The sequence below is a fragment of the Centroberyx affinis genome, unplaced genomic scaffold (assembly GCF_046629955.1).
Source record: "Centroberyx affinis isolate AG114_WGS23_722 - 3 ecotype Tasmania unplaced genomic scaffold, CSIRO-AGI_Caff_v1 ptg001465l_1, whole genome shotgun sequence".
NCBI lineage: Eukaryota > Metazoa > Chordata > Actinopteri > Beryciformes > Berycidae > Centroberyx > Centroberyx affinis.
Genome location: NW_027279934.1, coordinates 86,883 through 104,713, shown reverse-complemented (window position 1 = coordinate 104,713; position 17,831 = coordinate 86,883). Strand labels below are relative to the sequence as shown.

The following is a 17,831-nucleotide window of genomic DNA, read 5'->3' as shown; positions in this document are numbered from 1 at the left end:
ACATAACATAAGAGGTGGTTGTTGATTTCAGTCTGGGACATCAGGCAACTGAAAAATCACTGTTTTCAGAAAAATGAAACTCATCAAACATATAAATGACAAGAAATTTCACTTCTAGTAAGAATCAAGATGAGCTGAATTGAGCTGAACTGAGAAATAAACACACACTGGAAACTGGAGCACTAGGCTTGACAGCAACAAAGCAAAATCAACATCTCTTTTATTTAAAAGAACACACCCTACATTGTGTTTGGTCATTGAAAAGACATGTAGGGCTGCTGAATATGCTGATATACAGGTACTGATGTTGTCACTGAGGTCCAAACACTGGATTGACAAAACAACAAAACAACAAATATCTTAGAAATAGTCCACTTGTGGGCTTATATTCAAAACCTATGTAAAAATGACTCTACACCTTCTACACACTTAGTGAGAGCAGGCACTAGTTCATACCACATTTACATTTACACTTTAGGAATTTAGCTTTAGATATTCTTATCCAGAGAGTTACTCAGATCATGTGTGCAGTACACTTTCAGCAGCTAAACAAAACACAATAACCACATTAAGAGCCTGGAGAATAAACTGCAGCAACTCAAAACAGAGTTACTCAGCCCATCCAGGTGATAGCTCTAACACTAATTGTCAGAAACTCTTACCGGTCCAAGGCCTGGCGAGCGAGCTGCTTCAGCTTGGCCTGCAGCGCCTGGTCCGACGTCTCGTTGGACTGTTGGAAAAAACAGAGCGAGAAACGACTTTTTTAGACCTTTAAGACCTTTTTTTAATGCCAGGTAGAATGAATCATAGGTCCAGTCATCGTGAATGAGAGAGTGATGCATCCAGCCAGAGACAGAGAGTGTGGAGAGAGTGTGAGAGAGTGAGAGAAAGAGACAGAGGGAGAGAGAGAGAGACACAGAGAGACAGAGAGACAGAGAGACAGAGAGAGAGAGAGAGAGAGAGACAGACAGACAGACAGGGAGAGAGTGAGAGAGAGAGAGAGCGACAGGGAGAGGGAGAGAGTGAGAGGGAGAGAGAGAGAGAGAGAGAGAGACAGACAGACAGACACACACACAGAGAGAGAAAGACACAGACAGACAGGCAGACAGACAGACAGAGAAACAGAGAGAGAGAGAGAGAGAGAGAGAGAGAGAGAGAGAGAGAGAGAGAGAGAGAGAGAGAGAGAGAGAGAGAGAGACCCACCGTCTGGATGCACAGCTCCACAGCCTGTGTGTAGAGCTCGATGGCCTCGTCGCCGTTTCCCTTCTCGTCTTCCTCGAAGGCCTGTGTGACCAGGAAGTGGGCGCGCTCCAGGTCCACCTGCTGCCGCGACTTCAGCGGGTCGCTCCTCTGCGCCTGGACTGGGGGCAAAGGTCAGCGACGGGTTAAAGAATATGACAGGCAGGGGCGTCCGGGTGGTTCAGCGGTATAAGACGAGTGACATGTAAACGCAACGTCCTGGGTTCGAATCAGGACCAAGACCTTTGTCACTTGTCATACCCAATCTTTGCAACAACTACTATGCAATAAAGGTGAAAATACAAAAAAATGACTACTACTACGACACCACAGCAAACAAGAAAAACCATGAAGCAATGTGTTACCACAGTTGACTTAGACAGCTTTGTAGCAACTTTTCCACAGGGGGTTGATAATAATAATAAATTTTAGGTATATAGCACTTTCTCAATAACTTAAAGCACTTCACAGAATAAAAACAATAAAGCAGCATTAAAAGAAAGAAAAAAAACAGCATTAGAAACAGTTTAAGTATACTTAAAACTAACAACACAATCATAAAGTATATGCTTCTCTAAACAGGTGAGTCTTGACAAGTGATTTTGGTTGTCATTTTGATGTCAGTTGGCTGTTCTTCTTTGTTGACTCTGTAAGTGAAGTAGTTACATATTTTCCAGTTCAGGTGAACTGGGATCCAGTTCAGTATTGACATGTTGGTTACTGTGGCAACACTACTGTCAACAGCTGTGTGTCGTAGAGGAAGACACTGAACCACTTCTTACTCACTCATTGTAAGCTGTTCTGTGTGGCAGCTAGATACCATAAAAGTTTATATAACCTCATGCAGTGTTTCCTGTAGCTGTGGGGTTTATTTTGATTCTGAGATCCAGGATCACTCCTGAGCCAATTCCTGGATCAGTTCCAGAACAGCTGCCGCTTAAGAATGGCTTTTATTTGGATGTTTATATCATAATATGTGGAAAATTAAGTTGTAATTGCAATTGTAGCCTAACTGTTGATTTTTCTCGGGGCGGGCTGAGAAACTAAGCCAGATGATCAGTTCTCATTGTATTTAAATTTTTCTAGCTGTGGGGGGGCACTGCAGCTGAATGAACACAAAGGAAACAATCCTCATGCAGTCAGTTTCTTCAATACTGTGTTTCTACTACGCAGTGATGAAGGGTGATAAAAAAAAAATGGCATGTTAGATTGAGTCTATTCAACTCCTATAGTTTCTATGAAGACTATGAAGAAAAAATAATGTTTCACCTGTACGTTTAGACAAGTTATTACAATAAAGTTATGTTTTCATCTCATAGGAAACTGAGGGAAAAGGCACAACCCAGCAGCAACACGTTGGCCTACTTAGTACAGCACATTAACCAGGCTCGGCTCACTGGGAGACACACCCACTGGCTGTGCAACAAAATGGGACACTCCCATGGTCTCTGTGGTCGCACACAGTCATGCATGCACCTACACACACACACACACACACACACACACACACACACACACACACACACACACACACACACACACACACACACACACCTCTAGCGTGAGGAGAGTTGTCCCATAAGTCATGGAAAAAATGAGTCAGAATGGAGCTGAGAAAGTGTTTCCTATTCAATAGCAGGCCCTCAGCATCGTCTTAGCTTGCTAATCAGTAACAGTTCACCAGCACAGAACTTTACTTTGAACAAAACGTAGGTGGAGAATCATATCAAAGATCACAGGGTTTCCCCAACATTGATTCAGCAGCAGAGTAGAGCTGGAAAGATTCCATCAAGAGACCATCAATTGTGATGGTCAAGCGTCTCATTTGTGATTTCTTCAGCAGAATAAAATGGAGCTAATATCACGATTCTTTTTTCTGCCCCACGAGATGTTTTGTCTCATTTTGGTATTGAGATATATTGAATTTCGATATATAGTGACATCCCTAGCAAGTACTGCAAATGATGTGTGACATGCCAGCTGCTAGAGAGGCCGTCACATAAGGCAGGTTTCTTTCCCACAGTCGTGTCTTTGAGCCAGACACTGACTGAACCCCTACCTGCTCAATCACTGTCAGTCGCTCTGGACAGGCATGCCAGCTAAATGCGGGAAAAAGTCAAATGAAATCTGGGATCCCGTTTGTGTCTCCTGTAAGCTGAACTCACCAGCATTGTGGAGGGCTTGGACCCGATCCAGGTATTCATTCACTTTGTCCTGGATTCCCTCCAGCTTGGACCCAGCCATGCCGGCGTAGATCAGGGCCTGGGCCGCCTCCTGCACCACAGAGTCCCAGAGGAAGCAAGTGGTTGAACATGACATATTAAATACTAGTAATCAATATACCAAGTATCTAACATTTAACTATAACTTAAGTGTAACTACAACTTAACAAACAGAAAATAGAAAACGAAGAGTTTTCTCCTGAAAGTGTGTGTGTGTGTGTGTGTGTGTGTGTGTCACTAAACAAGCCCAAAGAAGCAAGCTATGAGAGTTCATTAAAGTTAAGGTTAGTGCAGGTGAAAGAGAAAGTGAAATGTTAACTTGCAGGTAAGCTAACGTTAACCCTAACGTTAACGGGCAGCTGTTTACAGTTGTCAAGTTCAGTTTCAGCCTCCTACCTTGTAATAAAAGACAGCCTCGTTATACTTCCCATTCTGGTCATAGGTGACAGCCGTTTTGGCAAATTTGACAGCATCGAGCTCCAGCGCCGTGCAATCCATAACGAACTAACGTTAACTTGACAGAGTGACAAGCTTTAAGTTAGCCAGCAAGGAGGCTAGCTAGCTAGGAAGCTAACGTTCGCCAAATTAAAACAACGTCTATCACCCACTCGCAACTCAAATCGTTTTATTAGTTTTGAAAAATCATTCTGAATCTAATGCTGACGACTGTCCTTAATTCCGTGGCTACTAGCTGTCTGGTGTAAGTTAACCTGCTACCGTTTGACAGATGACTACCACTACCAGCGGACACCAAAACAACAACCATGTCGCTTCCGGGAGGGGCGATTCGCGCAGCCGCAGTAAAGACATTGGCAGGGCAGTAAGTAGTATGCTGCATTCAGGTCTCATGGGAAAGACAGTGATGAACATGTTGATGCGGTCTTCATTACCAAAATAAATAAATAAATAAACTTAAAAACTTTACACCAATGGAAATCTCCATTGAAAATAAAATCTTAGTGTAGTGCTAGGCTTTATCCATATCCGAACAACCAGAACCATATTTACTAAGCTAAGACGCAGACATCACACGCATAAAATTCACTGTTAGAGAGAAACTAACTACCTGACTGACAATGACCTCACCAGGTGACTGAGGCCGCAGTGGAAGTCAGACCTTCACTGTCAGTAAGAGACTAACAGTAACTAACTGAGCAGTTAGAGTTATACCAACAGACTGACTATCTGAACAGCTTTTGAGGCCAAGACTTCAGCCAACCAGCAAGAAACTAACTACTAATTAACTTACTGACCTGCTGACTAACTGACTGACTCATTGACTGGAAATAAATCTTTAAACCAATCTGCCACAACACCAGGTATCAATAACAGTCCCAGAAATATCGGCTCAGGACAGGTAACTTTCTATTGGATTTTCAGTTAAACATCAGTCAGACTCCAGCTGGATGTGACAGCTAACAGCAGACAGCAGATTTCAATAAAACAGCAACTTCTCCAACTGGTTTGCATGTCATTTTTTGTTTTGTGGGAATTTTCCAACTTCAAGCACACTAAAATCAAATGTGCTCATTAGCGCCCCAAGGTGGTCACTGATGAACTCCTAATATAAAGGCTGGTTAGATGCTGTAAAGCCTCAGTTACTTCTTGAACCAGGGACCTTAAGTTTACAAGACAGCCTCTCTAATCACTGGACCGTCTGCAGTCCTCTGACACCAGGCTGCACCTGATGATCTCTGGTTGAATGAAACCCACCTGGTCAGCTGGTTGAAATAAAGTTACATACAGGCTGAAAGGCTGTCTGACAGTACAACACTTTACAGCTTTTCTGTCTGTCCTGCTGAAGACACACTGCTGTTAACAGATATGATCCTGCTCTCACTGGACCACATCACCTCCCTAAAGCTCACAGCTTGATAACCTGTTGTTGAATGAAACCCCACTTTGTCAGCTCACAACAACAGCTCACCTATAAGCCAGTAGATGCTCTGATACGGAGCCTGAAGCCTCAAGATATTTCTACACTTGAAGGTGAAGCTGCTGGACTTGAACCTGGGACCTTCTGACAACAAGACAGTCTCTCTAACTGACTGGACCAGCAAGGCTCTCTGGAGTCCACACACCTTCTATGAAACTTCTACGAAAAGAGCTGGGTTCAATACCAAGACGGGAAAAGCAGATGTGGTTGAAAACAGTTCAAACCTCTTCCACAGACCTGAGATCAGTGCAGATTGCAGCCTCCAGCAGGCCGGTGGTGAACAGATATTGTGTAGAGGTAAGACCCCCCCCCCTGGAGTCACATGTGGGCCGAGAGCATGCATCAAATCCCACCAGAGAGCAGCAGCAAGAGGAGGTAGGAGTCAAGAGACAAGGTGAGTGCTGAACAAATCAAAAGAAAACACTGAAATGCCACACTACCTGATATTCAAAATAAAAACACCAATCCTAAACCACAAAATATGACAACCCAAATAAATGGAAAAACAAACTAAAAACTAAACAAAAGCACAAACCAAAAAGACAACACAAAAACCCCCCAAAAAAACACTAAAGGGGAACCAAACAAATGGAACAACTCAAATGAAAACTGGTCACAAGCAGAGGTGGAAACAGAGCTGCACTTGTTCTTGCATTGCACACATTATGTAGGAATTGGAAATCTTTACCTCGCCAAATTCAAAAACTGTATGCATATATTTTGAAAACCTTCCAAACAAATGAAAAAAGCCAAATATGTCTCAGCCTTTCTTCGTCAACCCTAGGAAAACAACTGACACTATAAAATATTTAGACAAATTAATTGACTGTTAATTCATCGCTGTACATTTTATGACAATAATCTGGACTGGTTGGACAACACTGAGGTCCTCTACAGGAAAGGACAGAGCAGGCTGTACTTCCTAAGGAGGCTCAGGTCCTTCTGTCACGGTCCCAGCCTAGCCCTTGTGTTTTCCTGGTGTTTTCCTTCTACTCCCCGGTCCTGTCATCCTCCAGACACCCACCAGATGTCCTCAGACTTTCCCTCCTCCTGCACACACACACCTGTCTTCTATCAGCCCATTAGCCCTTCACCTGTCCGCTTTCAGCCAATCAGCTTCCGGACTCTTTCCCCTCCAGCCAGCTGTTCTCTATTCTCGTTAGTCCCGTGTGTGTGTATATATTGTTTGTGTTTCCCTGGAGTGGTTGTCAGTTTGTCTGTTGTGTTTCCCGCTTTGTTGCCAGTTCTGTTTTTCCGTTGGCTTCCAAGACCTGCTCTGTTACCTGTGTTTCGTGTTGCAAGTCCTTAGATTTGATCCCTGCCAGCCTTGGATTCCTTCTGTTTCCTTTGCCTGTCGGCGATTTTTAGTTTTTGCCCTTGGATTGCCTGTTTTGTATTTTGCGTAAGTTCAGCTATTAAAGCTTTTTGCATAACCCCAGTTCTCTGTCTGCCGGTTTTGCATTTGGGTCCAGTCCCTGAGTTCTCCCCCTAACACACATTTTCAAACCCCCAAACCGGGACCCTTAAGTGTCCCGCACATTCATGCACGCGCACATGTATGCGCTTATGCACGCACCATAGGTGTTTTCATCAGGATGGGGGACAATTATTTCAGCACTTAGCACACCTAGTGACTGCACCTTTCAACACCATGGACAGTGCCTCAGCAAACCAAAAAAGATGTTTTGTCTCCAAAAATCCACCAAAACATTCAGACTTGTGGTGCATTGTTTGTTTTTTGATTGGGTTAGGTAATAATGAGCGGGACAGAACATGATAAACGTCTATGTAAGCGCTGAAAACAAGTATAACACCATTATTATTTTAATTGTGGTGAAAACCGGGACAATTTGGTAGTGAATGTTGAAAACCGGGACATTTTAATGTTTTACAGATATTTGTTGGGACTCGGGACACCCATCTTGAAACCGGGACGTCTGGTCACCGTACCCTAACACCTTCAATGTGTGCAACAGGCTGCTGCAGATGTTCTACCAGTCTGTAGCAGCCAGTGCACTGTTCTTTGCTGTGGTGTGCTGGGGAGGCCGCATCAAGGCAGGGGAAGCCTGCAAAATGAACAAGCTGGTGAAGAAAGCTGGCTCAGTCGTGGGGCTCAAGCTGGACAGTCTGGAGGCAGTGGCAGAGAGGAGGATGAGGGGGAAAGATCAATGCCATCCCGGAGAAGCCCTCTCACCCTCTGTACGACGAGCTGAGGCTGAGGAGGAGCAGCTTCAGCCACAGGCTCCTCCTCCTGCCTTGGGCGTTCCTTTGTGCCAGCGGCCATCGGACTGTTTAATATCATCCGTGACCCCTGCACCAGTCAGCTGTGACCCTCTCCCACCAGCCCCAGCCACATAGCCCCCCAGCCCCTGCCCCGCACCCATAACCTGCACTAGAACTTGCACTAATCACAATCACAATCCCCGGACTCAAATTTGAATTTATTACACTGGATAACTTTGGACATTGAGACACTGTTTAATCATTTTATATTTATAGTGTTATATTGTTTATGTATATTGCCTGTATCCTTTCTGCACTATTCTTTTTCTATTATTTTTTTATTACCTTCTCTTTGTTCTGCTATACTGTGCTGTACATTGCTGTTGTGACACCCGAATTTCCCCTAGGGGATCAATAAATCTTATCTTATTTTAAGTATGTCTGGCCATTACAATTGCTTCTACGTCATCTTTGATTGTCTCTGAAGTTCCTGAGGTCGGTGATAAGACCTGGACAGATTTAGCTGGTCAAATGTTGAACACAGTGACAAGAGTTGAGAAGAAACAGATTACATTTAACATGAAAACAGTAATTATACACGGCAAGGCATTTTACACAGTTACTGCTTAAATTTGCTGACCTCCTCTTCTCTGGAAGTAACTCAAAATATTTCGACAGCATTTATTTCAAAATGTTAAAGGATAAGGCTGGTGTTTTTTAATGCATTGCTTACCATCAACAAATCCTATGAAAATAACAAAATCAACAATGCGTTTGCTCTACACCTGTTACTTTCTGACTTCCCACGTACCACTAAAAACCTTGAAATACAGCTCACAAAGACATAGTTTAAATTTAAAAAATCGCTAACTGTTACCACGAAAAGTCATTCATTACTAATAGTGGACTATTTTCGGTGCTACGGAACTACTTTCCTGGGATCGCAAAGTGTTTACAGCCGGCTTATTAAGTTGTTTGAGGAAAAAGTCGTCCGGCCCGGTGCATCGTGATGATGAAATATGCTGCAGAGCAGCAGCATGGCTCTGTGACGGGTTTTTAATCGTTTTTTTAATACAATGGAGTTCTATGGCTGATGGGACATGGCTGCATTGGGCACCGGCTACATGGACGAGACTTGTTGGCAAAACAAAATCATTGCTGATTTTGTTATTTTCATAGGATTTGTTGACGGTAAGAAATGCATTAAAAAACACCGGCCTTATCCTTTAACTTTGAAAAGCAACTGAGATTAGGGAAAAATGGCAGAAATCTCATAACATGATCAAAGCACTTGAAAACGATGTAAACCGTGATGTAAACCAGTAAGAGAATGCAGCAAAAACTCCAGTCAAGCTGGAATTGTCTTTTCTGCGCCCCCTTTAGGCCAATTTCTATATTTTTCTAAATACTGACTCTCAACAGTTACATTTACAGTATTATTCACCCCAAATTTGTAAATAATGAACGCACCTCTCTCATGATCATGTTTGAATACAAATAAGTCGCTGTAAGATTCTAGGCACAAGCATCATTTTACACATCTTGAAATAATGTTTGATACTGGTTGCATTGTAAATGATGTTAATAACACTATTCAGATTACAGTTTACTGCATTGCAGGTAATCAATACTTAATACAAAGCACAATTTTACAGTAACCTTCCCAGTTCTGACAGCAATGCCTAAACAGACAAAGCGTTCATTTCACAGATCCATCTGTTTCTCTCAGTACAGTCCACAGCATTCCGTCCTTTGGGCCGAGTCTTTCGGAGAGAAATGCCACAGTGAGCGTTGGCAGAAGGTTTTTTTATCCAGTAGCTGAGGGAAGAACATGATGGTTAGATGATGGGTGACAGATTTTATGATTCATGGTGTTTAGGAATGTGTCTTACTCTTCAGTCACATCGCTTCCATCAACCCACTTCCAACTCCCAGCTGCATCTGTCAAGCCAATCCAGTAGCCACTGGTTTCACTGGTGATGCCGAAAGATATATCATTGATGAATTCCTGATGACCACAGAATTAATGACAGGAATGTTTGTTGAAATTGACACATTGTGACTTGAGGACTCTTTTTTATCTGTTTCAGACTTCATTTGTGATTTTCTGAAGCTGTTTTTCTAAAATAACTCTGCTAATAAATCCCACATATATTAATCTCCCTCCCTGTTCCTGTCATATTAACATTCCCATAGTGTTCTGTTTACCTGTTCCTCTGGACTTCCTATAATAACCAAATCTGAATTAATTCGTCTGCAGTCTTCTCGAGCTTCTTCCCACGTTCTCCGACCAGAACTATCAGGATTTGCAATCGCATAGCAGCTGGACTGGAAGTGGATCCATTGCTCCTGACAAGCTTTACACTGTCTCTCTGACAGAAATAAGAAAGGAAAATTAATAAATATGATTACTGTGTTGTGATTTCTTTATCACTGACTCATTTTTGGACCAAAGTGAAGTGGTTTTAAGATTACCTTGACTGTTTCCTTTTTTGGGACAGTAGGCATCAAGGCTCCACTGGGCATGAGTCAAGTTGTCTTCTGTCTTCAGCTGCAGGTTTTCTGTCTGGTTTTCTCTCAGCTCTGCGTTGATCTCAGAAATGACCGAGGTAACTACAGTGAAGGAAACAGGAAGGTCCTGGGCTGTCAGATCAGTCACATTATAAGAATTTGTTGTGCTGTCACTGTGGGACAAGGTCATAGAAATAATCTGACATCAAGTTTGATTGGCACATAAACGTTTTTCTCACTCATGACACACTGACCCCACCCTCCCTTGATTTTAGGGACAAGTTTGGTACAGATAGCATTGCATCTGAACATTAATAAGAACATGTATATTCTTACAGAATAGGGGATAAATGTTCAGTTTGTACTCACAGTAGATACGAGGAGCCATGATTCCTACCAGTATCACCCAACACACTGCGATCAGTAGAGAAGATTGGAAATGGGAGGGAGAGCTCTCATCTAGCAGAAACAACAAAGAATCCAGTCAGATATCCTCAACAAGATGATTTAACAGTTTCAGTAAAAAACTGTTCAATTGTACAGTGTTCAATTTTCAATGTCAAAGTTTCATTTTTCTTCATCTTTTTAACAAGAAATAAATGAGATCATTGTTTTTTTCTTTATTTTTTTAAACAAATTTCATTAGTAAGGTGAATAATTTACATTTCATAATTTACCTGAAATGGTTGGACTTTGATCAGCAATGCTTCCCTTTGTATTAGCATAGTCAGCCTCTTCCTCATTTTTCTCTGAACAATGAAAATGTTGAAATATCTTTTATACACTGTATATGTATAGCCCATCTTATATATTCATTAAGATTTTATTTGACTGACTGTCTACCATTCTCCCCCTTTGCCCTTCTGTTTGTTTACTGGGTGATCTCTACTCCATCCACATTCCTATACACCTTAAACCTTTCACTTTAACATCTCTAAAAACAGCTAAAAAGGTTGTTCTTTTCAACTGGAAAAATAGATTAAAAAAAAAACAACTTTACATAAATCACTGGTTCAACCTTCTAACTGAGCACTCCACACTAAAAAAGCTGTCTGCAACTCTTAAAAATAACTACAGTTCATTCCAAAAGTCTTGGTCCCCTGTCCTGGAATTCATTAATAGCTGATTTCTCCACCTCTTCTACCAGTCACAAAACAATTACTCAACCCTGTGGTTTGACACTGTCTTAGTCACAGCCTTCCGTGCAGTACAATGTGCAAGGTACCCCCTCCCCCTTGTTCTTGTTTGATTACCGTATTGGATTATTGCATATCTAGATTCAAGGGCGTCACTTTGGTTTGAACCTTGGCGGGGTTGAGATGCATATACCCCGAGAACACCAACCCTCTATAGGGGTCCAGGCCATGCTTGATTCTAGAGCATTTTCCCCACTAATGTCCTTATAACGAATGATATTTTGTGCACTTGCTCACTGCAATGGAACCTCACATAAATAGGCTAGTTTAATCACCATGATGATCTTTACACATCTTTACACTGTAACAGACTTGTGTTGTTGTGATGTTCTTGTTTGTTCATACCCTGTTTTGAGCATTACTTGTTTTGAGTGTTTGATTGTGTACAGACTGTGAAAACAAATGTCCTCTATAGAGGACAATAAAGAATGAATCTGAATCTGAATCTGGACACACCTGGGACATATTTGTAAAAATTAAGAACTAAATGCTTTTAGATCACTCTCTATCTAAAAATCAGCAGAAAGCTGTTCAAAGGCCATATACTGTATATTTCATGACATGGTGTAATAAACAGCTGAAGCTAGTGTGTTTTCCATGAGAAGCCTAGCCTTACCAACAGTACAAAAGCAAGCATCTATGCAATGGAGAACAACATGTTTTTTAAAAATTGATCAGATCTACTTCTGTCAGTTGCCAATCAACCCTCCGGGATGGACGTAACAAATGCGGGGAAAAAATGATTTTATCAGTTTGTATTATATGGAGTTAATTTATACTCGTTATGCTATATTATTGGGGAGGGGGGGGGGGGGGTCTTACTGGCCTGTTTGTGATATGGGAGGGGTCGCGACCCCCCGACCCCCGTAAATTACGCCCTTGTCTAGATTGTATGTTGGCCTTTGTTGTCCCGTGTAGACTACTGTCATTACATGTTCTTTGTTATCTACTTTTTATGTCTTTGTTTTTCTATTTTAGTTATGCTCTATGTCGTGGTCATTAAATAAATACAAAGAAATAATAATGCTGAATTAAAAAAGTAAGATTTTATTAGCAGAATCCTGCGCAGTGTGTTGAACAGATTGGAGAACTCATAATTCACAAGACGGACTTGGAAACATTGTTTCTAAAGGGATTCATGCAATTCAACAAGATCTGATGTAGTAAAAGCATCTTACCTGCAGACAGAGAAACATGAGGGTTTTTGAAAATAACAGCCGGCTCCTGTGCTTTTCTGTTCATCCTGCACAAATCAGACAGATCAGCAACAGTCCTGTACGAGGGCTGGAAGGGAAGTCTCAACGCTGACAGAGTGCCAGAGTTTTATTTCACACTGAAGGTCTACTGTGTTTGGTATTTGTTGTTCTGCTGTGAGGTTGTGACAGTGTTGTTCCTTATTGTTTAGAGGCTGATGTAATGTTGATCTGATGGGAAAAGTTTTCTCAATCACTGTTAACCACAACTACGTGTCTGCAGTATCTTCTCACGCTACTATAGTTGTGCATTTTCTAGTGTCTCTTATCATAATGGAAATACATTTCCTCACTTGCTTTCAGCTCTGTTTACACAAACCAAAAAATACTGAAGCCCCATCAGACAAACGGGGAAATCCCACTTTGTAAAATACACAATATGATATTTCCCTGATAATGATTCCTCCTATCCGTCTCTACAGAGCTGTGTTGGTGCTGATGTTGACAGTGTATGTAACCTGGTAGTGAAGTCCAAAAGTTGAAGTAAAACACAAATCAATAACAAGAATGTCTGGCTGCAGATTTATTCACTGGTGAGGATAGAGATAGATAGATATTGTTTATTGTTTATTTATTGTTTATTTGGATCCCCATTAGTTGTTACCAAGGTAACAGCTACTCTTCCTGGGGTCCACGTAGATAGATAGTTAGATAGATAGATAGATAGATAGATAGATAGATAGATTAAATTACAGTTGATTGCATTACAGCTAATCAATACTTAATACAGAGCACAGTTTTACAATAACTTTATCAGTTCTCACAGAAATGCCTAAACAGACAAAGCGTTCATTTCACAGATCCATCTGTTTCTCTCAGTACAGTTCACAGCATTCCATCCATAGGGCGTTTCCATCCAAGGCTTTTTGAGAGAAATGGCACAGTGAGCGTTGGCAGCAGGTTGTTTTATCCAGTAGCTGAGGGAAGAACATGATGGTTAGATGATGGGTGACAGATTTTATGATTCATGGTGTTTAGGAATGTGTCTTACTCTTCAGTCAGATCGCTTCCATCAACCCACTTCCAACTCCCAGCTGCATCTGTCAAGCCAATCCAGTAGCCACTGGTTTCATTGGTGAAGCCCCAACTGTTTTCATAGATGAATTTCTGATAATCACAGAATTAATGACAATTTTAGTTCAAAACTGAAATTGACACATTGTGAGTTTAGGACTCTTTTTTTATGTTTCAAACTTCATTTATGATTTTCTGAAGCTGCTTTTCCAAACTAACTCTGCTAATAAATCCCACATATATTAATCTCCCTCCCTGTTCCTGTCATGTTAACATTCCCATAGTGTTCTGTTTACCTGTTCCTCTGGACTTCCTATAATAACCAAATGTGAATTCTTTCCTCTGCAGTTTTCTCGAGCTTCTTCCCATGTTCTCCGACCAGGACTTGCAGGATCTACAATCGCATAGCAGCTGGACAGGGAGGGAGAGTGGATCCAGCCCTTCTGACAAAGTCCACACTGTCTCTCTGAGAGAAATAAAGAGAGATAAATCAACAAACATCATTACTGGGTTGTGATTTCTTTATCACTGACTCATTTTTGGACCAGACTGAAGTGGTTTTAAGATTACCTTGAGTGTTTTTTGTCAGGGGGCAGTAGGTATTAAGGCTCCACTGGGCACGAGTCAAGTTGAGCTCATTCCTCTCTCTGATCATGTTTTCTATTCGTCTCTCTAAGTTGCTCTTCTCTGTCTTCAGCTGCAGGTTTTCTGTAGTCAGGTTTGTGTTTCTGCTCTCCAAGATGCCATTGACTGCCAGTAGAGTTGTTTGGTTGTCTTTTAGCTGCTTCAGATCACTTACCAACCTGTCACTTTCATGTGCTGCTGTAGCAAATAAGAAATAAGAAATTTCCCCCTTAAAGGATAACACTGGTGTAATTTTAGGCTTTGTTCAGACTGCAGGCAAATCCAATTTGTTTCTCAAATCTGATCTTTAGGACTGACTGTCCACACTTAGCCTGGTGTCCAGCCCCTATGAATCGCAGTTTTCAGCACTCTTCAAATTTGCATGGTGATTCATAAGGGTCTGGACGCAAGCCTATCCACTGGCAGTTATTTCGGACAGATACTGTCCGAGATACCTGATTGGTTGGTCGATGTAGGCGGGACTAATCTACTGATGACGCCATTACAGAGCGCAGCAATAACAACAACAACCAACATGGCAGCAGCACTGGCAGCGGAAAAGGAATTGGATGATAGCAAGCTAGGTTTAGCGATTTCGTCAGTCCTTAAAAAACTTAATGGCATTGATGAATTAAAACAGGAACAATCTGTGTGTTTAAAACCCTTTTTAAAAGGTCAGGATGTATTCGCGGTGCTTCCCACCGGCTTTGGTAAGAGCTTAATTTACCTGCTCGCTCCTCTGCTGGCTACAGAAATGGGACTGCCAAATCCTCTTGTTATTGTCATTTGTCCGTTGGTCGCTGTTATGGAAGATCAAGTGAAAGAGGCTGCAAAATGTGGTATTTCTGCCTTGCGACTTGGAGAGGACTCCGCAAAGGAAATACAGGAACGAGGGATGATCAAGTAACGTTAGTCCGGGGGCCTGGGCGCTCGACGACAAGTGGCAACAAATGACGACAAACGATATCATCGCCGACGGTTAAGGATCGGTTGCTTGGAATTGTCGTTGACGAGGTCCATCTCACTCAAAAATGGTATGTACAACCATAACACACTGTTGTCTTCACTGGGAAGTGAACGCTACCATGATTGTTGTTGCTATGGGGCACCTCCAGATTATGTCAATCTGCTTTGCTCCTGTGATTGGTCAAAGAGTTTGATCATTGAGAACTAACAGCAACCAATTGGTTGGGGCAAGAAATTATGTCACCGAATCAGTGGTGGATAGGCTTGTGTCCAGACCCTTATGAATTGCCATGCAAATTTGAAGAGTGCTGAAAACTGCGAGTCATAGGGGCTGGACACCAGGCTAGTCCACACTGTTATGAGGTCGGATTTGTGTGTTCAGGCAGCGTTAAGCTAGCTGCATTGGTTGCTGTGGTAACAATGTAAGCGTGTGTACGTACAGTAATTGATGGCACATTTTTCAAATACATAATCAAAATAAAAAGCTGCAAATGCAGAATGGAGATGTGTCATCTTTGCCTTCACACCATAGGACTGTCTTGTCACGGAGCAGAATTCCTCCGTCGCAGCAAACATCAGTGAAGGAGGAGATTGATAAATGCAGCAATGTTTCGGCCACCATCAGTTACCATTTTGGTTTCTGGCGCTCTGAATGTAATGTCATGTGACACGCTACAAGTGACGTGAAGGACAGTTTGAAAACTGTTTTGAGGCCAGAGCATCAGACTGAGACGCAGCTGTAGAAAATCGCATTTCAAACCACATACAATTGTGGCTTCAATCTGATTTGCAAAAATCAGTTTCCATGTGTTTTTTGCTGTTCAGACTTGATCAAATCTATCTGACATGCCAAAAATCAGATTTGGGATGGCAGTCTGAACATAGCATAGTTAGTTCTTTTCCTATCAACATGAATGCCTATGAATACTTTAAACCCACCAATGTACTTACAACAGTCAGAAAAAAAATGCCAGTCAGAAACTGTCTGTTCTACTGCCGTTTTGCATTACTTCCCTTAAGTTGTAGGTTCCCATTTTTTCTCTCAAAAAACAATGACAAACTGTTGCCCTGACTAATATAAAACATCATTTGAAACTGTAATTGTATTTTTTTCCTAACATGACTTTATAACATCACAATCACTGCAGTAAAAGTAGTTCCATTCTGTCAGAATTGAATGTGTACAGATCATTGTGCGTATTTGCCTTCCACTCTCTTATGTTTCGTTTTGCCTCTTCACTGCCAGCAGAAGTAACAGTAGCTACGTAGCAATGAACAAGTCCCCATTAAACTTGATAATTAGCTGTGTGATAAAGTCATGTTAGGAAAAACTGCAGTGCAGGTGTTGTTCAACATGATGTTTTACATTAGAAAGGGCAGCAGTTTGTCTCTGAGCTGTTTCTAATTATTTTTTGAAAACAATGGGAGCCGATGACTTCCAGGAGGAAACACAAAGCTGCAGCAGAACAGACAGTAGCAGCTTCTGACTGTGGCAAATACATCAGTGGGTTTAGACTTTTCATGGGCAATAATTGTGTGATAAGAAAAAACGAACGTTTCTTTAAACTCTACCCTCAAAATAAGTTTAACAGAAGAAGGAATGGCAGTATTTTAGCAGACGTGTGTACTTACAGTAGACACAGAGGGCTATGACAGCCGACAGCAAGATAAGACAAAGAATCCCCAAACACCACGCCACCACCTGAACACGAGGACAACTGCTGGACGACTTCCCATCTGGCAAGACTCCTGATGGCAAACAACAATGGAACAGAAACAGTTGTTACCATTCATTGTTACCGTTCATTGCAATAAGATTTAAGATATTTTTTTTTCTGTTTTATTTGACAGTTTACAGTGGAGAGAGACAGGAATGATGGGAGGATGACATGACAAAGGTCTGAGGCCAGATTCGATTATAAGACGTTGCAGTTGCCAGAGCCACCAGGACGCCCCATGTGATTTTAAAGTAATAATCTGTGACATTTTCAAGTAAATAAATTTCCTACTCTCTATTGCCGACTGAGATAACACAATAACGATTCAGCCCATATCCAGTTCATGAAAATCTTTACATTTGCTGTTCTATGGTAGCTCTTTCCTACGTTTCCAGTTTGATTGTAATAAACAGCTGAAGAAGAACTGGGTAGTTAGCATGAGCAGTGATAGCCATCATGGCTGAACAGACAGAGAAAAGAGCGACACCTTCACAGAAATTAAAATTTTTAAATGTACCACATATACAGTGTTTCAATTATCTTTCTTCTTCCTTTTAAATTATCATTCATTTATTGTAGATCATGATAATGAATGAGAAATAAATTACACAAAAATCTTTTCTTTCATTTTTAACCAGATTTGAATTGTAATGTAAATAATATACATTTCATAATTCACCTGAAATGGCTGGACTTTGATCAGCAATGCATTCCACTGCATTAACATACACAGCCTCCTCATTTTTTCCTGAAAAATGATACATAATAAAACACAAATGTTGAAATATCGAAATCAATTTTATTTGCAGAATCCCGCACAGTGTGTTGATCAGATCAGAGAAGATAAAGAGAAGAGAAAGACAGACTCTGAAAGATTGTTTCTACAAGGATTCAAGCAAATCAGTTTGTCAAGCATCGGACACAACACG

The 17,831-nt window shown here is 41.4% G+C and overlaps 2 protein-coding genes across 5 annotated transcripts in view; both read right to left on the bottom strand.

Annotated features, from left to right (window-relative positions):
• capn7 (calpain 7) overlaps positions 1-3,990 on the bottom strand; it is a 30,921-nt gene extending 26,931 nt beyond the window's left edge. For 2 of the 4 annotated variants that reach the window (XM_071526816.1, XM_071526817.1), the window contains exons 1-4: positions 3,858-3,990; positions 3,405-3,513; positions 1,204-1,361; positions 663-730 (exon numbers count right to left, since the gene is read on the bottom strand). In XM_071526816.1, coding sequence (XP_071382917.1) covers positions 663-730; positions 1,204-1,361; positions 3,405-3,513; positions 3,858-3,959 — 437 coding nt within the window. In that variant the 5' untranslated portion in view covers positions 3,960-3,990. Of the gene's footprint in view, positions 1-243; positions 320-662; positions 731-1,203; positions 1,362-3,404; positions 3,514-3,857 lie in introns of those variants that run through there. The other 2 variants (XM_071526819.1, XM_071526818.1) reach the window with 2 other exon arrangements.
• A 5,518-nt stretch (positions 3,991-9,508) lies between these two features.
• LOC139650219 (uncharacterized) lies at positions 9,509-16,991 on the bottom strand. The gene is made up of 12 exons (XM_071526820.1): positions 16,985-16,991; positions 16,817-16,933; positions 14,165-14,416; positions 13,891-14,060; positions 13,572-13,687; positions 13,403-13,497; positions 12,506-12,631; positions 10,809-10,880; positions 10,501-10,590; positions 10,102-10,233; positions 9,829-9,992; positions 9,509-9,628 (listed from the first exon to the last, which is right to left on the bottom strand). The coding sequence occupies exons 1-12, from the start codon at positions 16,989-16,991 to the stop codon at positions 9,509-9,511; spliced, it is 1,461 nt and encodes a 486-aa protein (XP_071382921.1).
• Positions 16,992-17,831: the final 840 nt, after the last annotated feature.